Below are 8,609 nucleotides of genomic sequence, written 5' to 3' on the forward strand. Positions count from 1 at the left end.
ATGAATACATATCATATATAATTTTTTATATTTAATTTTAATGTTTGTTTAATTTTGTTGTTCAACCAAAATGTGTTCAATGTGATAACAAGCAGTAGTTGGATGTGTTTAAAGTATCAGGCATATTCTGATTGACACTTGAAAATGTGCTGCAAGTTTTCATGGTAAACGGTCCTTTCACAGCTGTTTGTACTTTTAACGAGTGAAAGTACAAATGAAAATGACCAGAAACTAAGCGTAACTTATTTAGTAAATGTAAAACTTCAAGTCATTGTTTTAAAAATGTTGTTTTCTGGAAGCTTCTCAGCATACGCGGGACCCGCTCCACCCATCGAGGTTTTGTTATAAATTAGCACATTTCTATATGACTGTTGATTATGAGCCCATTTGGTCCTGTGCTCTGCAGACCTTCGAGGAGAGTTTCAGAAAGATCGACTTCCTGAACTACGATGCCGGGAAGAGTGTGGGCCAGCAGTTACTGCTGCTGCAAGCCGAGGTCAGAACAGCCAGCTAGGGTTTACGCCACAGGCAAATGTCCACTTTCATTTTTGCTTTCAGAAAAGATGCTGTTGGGTCCCAAAAAAGCTTCAGGAGATGTCTTAGCACTACACACAGCAGAAGTTCCAGAACTGAAATCACTCTTTTACCTCTTTCAATTTCATTTCTGTGAGCCCTCTAACATGTTCATTCAGGACTGGGCATTTGGCTTTAAGTACTTGTTATCTCCCTTTGCTAACATGTGCATGAAACTCATGAAGGCCTTGTCATTTAGCTCGAGATTTTACATTCGATACATTAAAATGTCCAGTGCAGACAACAGTGGATATCCAGGCACTCTGTTCCCGTTGACAGTGTAATATAGTCAAATCCCCAACAAATCTGAGCACAGATCAGATGCATGAATGGATTAATGCTAATATTGAATCACTACTAACCGTAGCTGGGGGGAGGGGGAGGGGTGCTTGAACGATAATGAATGGGGGGGATTTCATGTCGCTGCACCTTTCATGCCCAGCTAAAGCAGGTCAAAGAAGAAAACAGGAAGACGGTGGAGCACTACACTGCAGAGCGGACCCTGAGGAAGAAGTACTACAACATGGTGGAAGACATGAAAGGCACCTGCACATGCTATCAGTGCACATATCATCCAGACATTCAGTATAACATGTGGGGAACCAAAGGAGATGAGCAAATTTGTTTGAACAGGAAGCAAGCTCGCATTGTAATATGAACTATAATAACCTTGATGATTTTGAAATCAGCTATAAGAAGTGTTCCAAAATTGCCTTTTTTGTAGCAGCTCTCTGTGAGCAGCAGGGCAAGTGCATTACAGCTGTGTCCTAAATGCAGACTTGACTGTTGTTATAAGTGAAGTATTTTGATGTGGATGGGTGTGGTTCAAGAATGAGGTCATATGCGTGTACTGTGAGCAGGTAAGATCCGGGTGTTGTGCCGTATACGGCCTCTGACCCGGCCAGAGCTGGCCAGGGGTACCAGCACCATCGTGTCATGCTTGGACGATTACTCGGTGATTCTCGAAACTCCACGGGGCCCTCGGGAATTTCAGTTTGACAGGATCTTCTCCATGGACAGCACACAAGAAGAGGTGTTTCAGGAGTCCAGCAGGTAGGGGGGCAAACGCCGTCACGCAAACACAAGCTGGTTGTGCACTGTGAGGGACCACAGATGGTTCTGGTAGTCTGCTTAATTCTTCAAACAGACATTTCTCTACTTTCTTTTAAGGCTGATTCAGTCAGCAATGGATGGTTTCAATGTGTGCATCTTTGCTTATGGCCAGACCGGGTCTGGGAAGACCTTTACTATGGTGGGTGACAAAGATCTTAAAAACCCTGGAATCATCCCCAGAACCTTCAGCAAGATCTTTGAAATCATTCAGGAGAATGAGATTAAATTTGAGTTCAAGGTATTTGACCTATTTGTAAGGTATTTGTAATCTAAGTTTAACTTAATACAACAATGGATGTCAGAGTATTATCAACAGGGTTGTTATTCCCTTCTCTCCCCTACCCTATGTCTTGATTGTCTTGATGTTGTCTACCCATATCCTGTAAAGCAGAGGTTCTCAGTCTACCACCTGATCACCTGACTCAGATGCATTGGAAGATATAACGGAACACAAATCTGGCTTTGAGGACTAGACTGGGAACCTCTGCTGCTTTGTGTTGCACATCTAATCATGAAAGAAATATCAAGGAAGTAGTCATTATCTTTCCCTCTCCTCTCCCTATATCTCCTCGCATGGCCCTTCCAACCCCAGGTGTCAGCCTCCATGCTGGAGCTGTACAACGACCGGCTGCAGGACCTGTTTGTGAGCCCAGCCGAGGCGCTGGCTAAGCGCGTTGAAATTAAGAAGGACAAAAAGGGGCTGGTGTTTGCCCAGGGAGCAGAGATGAAGCATGCGGCCAGCTCCGGCGAGCTCTTCGCCCTCTTCGAGCTGGGCTGTGCCAACCGCCACATAGCCGCCACCAGTATGTTCCTGTCTTCCCTTTAAAGCGGATTGGGTTTAGGTGGGATTAGGTGGTGTTAGGGTGGAAACACTGGTCCCTGGCCCTCAATGAACAAGGATTAGATATCTCTGCTGTACTGTGTTTTGACTGGCCTTGGCTGGCTACTGTGTTGTGCTATGACTCTGTTGGCTGGTAACTGTGTTGTGCTATGACTCTGTTGGCTGGCTACTGTGTTGTGCTATGACTCTGTTGGCTGGCTACTGTGTTGTGCTATGACACTGTTGGCTGGCTACTGTGTTGTGCTATGACTCTGCTGGCTGGCTACTGTGTTGTGCTATGACTCTGTTGGCTGGCTACTGTGTTGTGCTATGACTCTGTTGGCTGGCTACTGTGTTGTGCTATGACTCTGCTGGCTGGCTACTGTGTTGTGCTATGACTCTGCTGGCTGGCTACTGTGTTGTGCTATGACTCTGTTGGCTGGCTACTGTGTTGTGCTATGACTCTGTTGGCTGGCTACTGTGTTGTGCTATGACTCTGTTGGCTGGCTACTGTGTTGTGCTATGACTCTGTTGGCTGGCTACTGTGTTGTGCTATGACTCTGTTGGCTGGCTACTGTGTTGTGCTATGACTCTGTTGGCTGGTAACTGTGTTGTGCTATGACCGTGCTGGCTGGTAACTGCTGCATTCTGGTCTCGGCTGCCCTACAGAGATGAACGTGGAGAGCTCTCGCTCTCACCTGATCATCAGTATCATGCTGGAGAGCCGTAACCTGACCAATGGCAGCATGAGCTTCGGGAAGCTGAACCTCGTCGACCTGGCGGGCAGCGAGAGAGCGGCTAGGACGGGCGCCAGGGATGATCAGCTCAAGGTCCCCTTTGTGCTTATGGAATTTGAGGAGTTGTTAAGAATGGACAATGAAGTCCAAAGACAGATGTTAATCCAAGGTGCACACCTTAAGGTCCTGAGATTGGATACTGTCTTCAAGTAAACAACACCTATAAAACAATTATAAACATAGATCAATAGGAACTATAATAGAAGTGATACCACCCTTTGCTTGCCTGAACGAAAAGAAGGTGTGCAGCTTTGACTTAAGGGCTGTTATACTTTCAACCAATAATTTACTCCATATTCAGCATGTGTAAGTATACACAGTATACCTGTGTTTATGTGTGTTTGGCCATTTGTACTTTGTGCATATTTGCAGGAGGCTAACTCTATCAACAAGTCTCTGAGTGCACTGGGTGACGTGATCTCTGCCCTCGCCATGGATCAGACCCACGTGCCGTACCGCAACAACAAGCTGACCCAGCTCATGCAGGACTCACTGGGTGGCAATGCCAAAACTCTCATGTTCCTCAACATCTCACCTTCTGACTGTAACCTGGATGAGACCCTAACATCACTCATGTGAGATGTGCATGGGCGTGTACACAGATCCACACGCATTCAGATCCTTTTACTTGATGCACATGTTGTGTTCTGAATGGATATAATCGCCCTGAATCCACACTTAATCACTCATAATGGCAAAGTGGAATCATGCATTTAGAAAGCCCTGAAATCTTCAGGTCTAACCACAGATGTTCGATGAGATTTAAGTCTCGGATTTGGCTTGGCCACTCAAGAACATTCAGAGATTTGCTCCAAAGTCACTCTGGTGTTGTTCTGGCTGTATGCTTCAGGTCATTGTCATGCTGAAAGGTGAACTGGCAGCCCAGTGTGAGTTTGGCTTTCATTCATCCCACTTTTCTCCCTGTACAGACATAGTGCTTGCTATTCTACCTGAAGAGCTCAATTTTCATCACATCAATCTTTTTCCACATGTTTGCAGAGTCCTTTACATGCCATTTAGCAGGCTGTCATATTCCTTTTAATTAACAGCGCCTACTGTCTTGCCATTCTGCCATAAAGGCCTGTAGAGTGCTGAAGTGGCTTTCCATCCTATAGCTTCTCAAATCTCTGCACAGGACTTTTGGAGGTCCATTAGGCTTGGAGGCCTTGGATCTCGCTTACCTTCCTGACCAAGGCTTCTCTGGCCCGGATGCCCAATTTGGCCAGACGGCCAACTCTAGGAAGATTCATGGTCATACCAAGCTTCTTCTCTTCAAAAATAATTGAGGCCAAAATCCTGAATATTGTTTTATTTCCATGCCTTCATATATATATATAAATATACACACACACACACACACACACACACACACACACACACACACACACACCTTGCCACAGTTTGTTTGCAAAGATCCATACAGTTCCTTAAACTTCATGACTTGACAATACATTGTAAATTGTGAGCTTTTTATAGACCTGGATGTGCGCCTTTCCATACGCTGTCCAGTCAAATGAAATTACAACAGGTGGAGTCAGTTTGAGTTCTACACACCCCAAGAATAATTAAAGCAATCACATTACCACAATCTGGAATGCCTTAGCAAAAAGTATATTTTCACTTCATCATTATGGATGATAAAGTGTAGATTGATGGGTAAAAATGGCAATTATATCAATTAACAAACACTTAGTAAGAATACGACACAGGAGTATTTTAGGTGTCCCTGATGCTTTTTAAACCAAGGGCAGTAGTAGCTCTTTTCAAATGAGAAGACACTTTTGGTAATAGGGTATTTCACTGTTTCATGAAGCATATTGTTGCTATTTACATTGTTTTTTGGCCCAATTAGAAAACCTAAAGATATACCAAGATATATTTTTTAAAGTGCTTAGAATGTTGCTAAACAAAAGTAAAGCCTACTGAACACATGTAGCATGGAGCATGTTTTTCTTATTCATGGAGCATGTTTTTCTTACAATGAGAAGTTGTTGTGACATGGATGCGTTTCTTCAACCAGATATGCCTCCCGAGTGAAGGCCATAACAAACCACGCCCAGAGGAACACAGAGAGCAAAGAAATCGCTCAACTCAAAGAGGTCACAGTTCAGCTAGTGAACTCTGCTTTGCCAGTATTTTTGAAGTGTTTCTATTTTTTGTTTAAAAATGTTAACCTATTGTCTCCTTCACTTTGCTTTTAGATGGTTCTGAGACTGAAGTCAGGACAACCAGTGGAAGAGGAAGACATCTGAAAGAAACACTGACACACACACACACACACTTATGTGCTCACACACACACACTAGTGCTCACACACACACACTAGTGCTCACATACACTCTGGCTTGGCAGCATGAAACCCCAAGAAACCTGGTCATAATATAATAATTATATAATAATATAACAATAATATATTAGAATAATTATATTGCTTTTCAGTATAATTCCTGCTTTTCAAAGTTGCCATGGTTAGCCTGTCCCTAGTGTCTCTGTCACCATGGCAACCCTTTCTTGTGTACTTGTTTACTTCCTGGTTTCTTTTGCATGTGCTTCCTTGTTTTGGTTCCATTCCTTATTTTCGTTTTCTCCTCCCTGCATGAGTTTCACCTGTGTCTTGTTTAGTTCTCGTTAGCTTGTGTATTTAATCCCCATGCTTGTCGTAGTGTGTGGCTGGTCATTGTTAGTCCGAGCCTCTGGTGGTGCTTTGCTCGTGTAGTTTGTGTGACTTTAGATTTAACCATAAAAAATCTCACTCTTTTCTGGGTTTGCATCTGCCTCATGTTTGTTCCACATTACAGCTTTTTGTATACATTCAATATTATATTATTGTATGAATTATTGCTTTTTTTCTGAATTACAAGGATTTACAACACAGTCAACAAAATCAATCTAATCTGTGTCCATGTGTAGTTTGTTTCAATGTCCATTAATTTGTTTTGAGAGTGTGTGTTTTGAGTGTGTGTAGGTAATTTTAATCTTCCAAAAAACAAAAAAACCCTCAAAACAAAAATTACTTAATTACAATCTGAGTAAATTAACTTGTGACGTAAACTTGAACTGACGTGCTCTTTATTATTCATGATAATTGCCTGTAACAAAGTTATCTGAGAATAAACTCTGAAATGTGAGTCTTAATGTCCAGAAGCCTTCCAGTGGTCTCCAGGACCGTTAATGCACAGCGCTGTTCCTCGGGAGCTGTGGACATATTAGTAGGGAGATATAGTGATGACGATCAGGTGTCTCCCATCAGTAAACAGGTTGTCACGGGCCACGCCCCCTCCACGAGTCACGTGGTAAGGTCTGCCGTATGCAGGGGGGTTCACCCATGTTTGTAGCCACACCCCCGTGAAGGCACGCACCTCTACGGGGTTACGTGTTAATGTGTCTGTCTATTTAAACCACCGTCAGTGCGTGCCTCACTGTTGGTTATTGTTTGTCTGCGTGTTACTGTCTGAAGTTGTATGTTTGTATTCAGGTTACTGTCTATCCATTGTATGTTTGTCTAGCCTATGTTAATCGTTAACACAAGTGTCTTTATGTTCGCCATAACTGTTATGTGTGAGTGCCACCATTGTCTATATGTTTGTGTCATTAAACGTTTCACCACGTTGAAAGAGTCTGTACGTCCTGCTCCATGCCCTGCGGCACTCGGGCATCGTTACACGGGTGATTTTGATCAGGATAAATGACCGGTACTTCCCTCCTCTAAGGTGAGTATCTTCTTCTCGGAGTTGGCCCAGGCTACCGTGACATAACTACTGTGTATATGGCGTGTACACTGAATAAAATAATTACACTGAGTAACACTGAAGAAAAGAATTACTTTGAACTAAATACAAAGTAAATGTTTATAGCTATAAATGTAAATAGTTTCGTACTAGTGGTAATTGGTTCTCTCACACATGACAGTACTTTCAACGCAGGACATGTGTGATGTTTTTATTAATCTCTTGGTATATTCTGGACTAAATCTTTGGAAACTTTATGGGATAAAAAAAAGCACAAAGCAGAACGGAACGCTCAGGGATAGGATTGTGACCCCTCTTAATGTGAGACTCTGGGAGTGCAGAACAGAGGGGCCAGAGAAGGAACAGGAGCAGAGACCGATGGACTCTTCTGATCTCTGCTGAAGAGCACGCAGGCAAAACCTCCCCAAAGAGGCATTTCACTGCAAACAACCTGCCTACGTGGAGGACTGAATCAAACTGATAGTGCTAGTAGAGCTGGCAAAGCACAGACAGGAAGACAGACAGGATGAATGATCAGCAAAAGAAGGTGCAAAACGTATGGCTTAAATAGTAAGGCTAAAGAAACAAACTAGGAACAGCTGGAAACTATAAAGGGAGGAGAGCAGGGCCTATAGAAACAAAATGAACACACAAATAAAGGCAGGTAACCAGGGCAATGCTCAGGGATGAGACCGTGATACAAAATCTGGTGGGTAGCTGAATGGACTCAGGTACTACCCCGAAGAGTGCTGTGAATGGACTCAATATGTTATGCTTGTAAGAAGAAAACCAGATGCTCATGGATTTTAAAATAATGTTCTGTATTAATTGCAGTTCATGTTTTAAAAAGTGTAATTCCAAAATATCATGAAAAACAGTTCATTAATCCAAAAGGTGCAAAGGTAACAGGCAACCTAACAAAAGGGTCAAAAACACAAACCAGGTCAAAAAACAAAACAATAACACAATGATAAACCACCAAAACAGATGGAAATACTTCACAATGAAAATAATACAAGTCCAGACTTGAATACTTTTGAATAATGAGAGACAAGTGAAAACAGTTCCATACTCAGGTGATGTAGAATGGCTTAGAAGATTCTGATTGGGTGAAGGTGATGATGCACGTATGGGGAGTCCTTCCAATGGCTCATAGGAAATTGCATCCTTACCACTAACCACTGTAGGCTGCAGATGACTGACAGGTGGCAGCAGTAGGCATGTCACAATAAGAGTATAGGGCGGTGCAAAAAAGGGCAGGGCAGGTTAAAAGAACCTTGAAGCAAAAATGTGAAATCGGAAAACCTTTCAGAACTGTGCCATTAAGGCTGTTTTTGTTGCTTCAGGGGTGTTCACACACCAGCAGGTCTATCCTGGACTGTTCTGTAACAGGTGCTACTGCTGTTTGGCTGGCTGGCTTGGGGAGTTTGTGGGAGGCCCTGTTTATGACACTAAGCCTATTTGTGTTACCATATATTTCAGTCAGTAGAGGGCGCTCATACACCCTAAGATGCCAGAGTTGGGATCGTGAGAGTTGGTAGAAAAAAACAGAGGGAAGCGTATTAGAGCAGTAAGAAA

The 8,609-nt window shown here is 43.0% G+C and overlaps 1 protein-coding gene across 1 annotated transcript; it reads left to right on the forward strand.

The window, feature by feature from the left end:
- Positions 1 to 1,096: 1,096 nt before the first annotated feature.
- si:dkey-96l17.6 (kinesin-like protein KIN-14I) lies at positions 1,097 to 7,433 on the forward strand. The gene is made up of 9 exons (XM_035525957.1): positions 1,097 to 1,115; positions 1,434 to 1,626; positions 1,744 to 1,924; positions 2,279 to 2,489; positions 3,176 to 3,336; positions 3,676 to 3,878; positions 5,324 to 5,435; positions 6,919 to 7,013; positions 7,373 to 7,433. Exons 1-9 carry the CDS (start codon positions 1,097 to 1,099, stop codon positions 7,431 to 7,433), a joined length of 1,236 nt encoding a protein of 411 aa, XP_035381850.1.
- The last annotated feature ends 1,176 nt before the right edge of the window (positions 7,434 to 8,609 follow it).

This window comes from Electrophorus electricus, chromosome 5 (assembly GCF_013358815.1).
Source record: "Electrophorus electricus isolate fEleEle1 chromosome 5, fEleEle1.pri, whole genome shotgun sequence".
Taxonomy (NCBI): Eukaryota; Metazoa; Chordata; class Actinopteri; order Gymnotiformes; family Gymnotidae; genus Electrophorus; species Electrophorus electricus.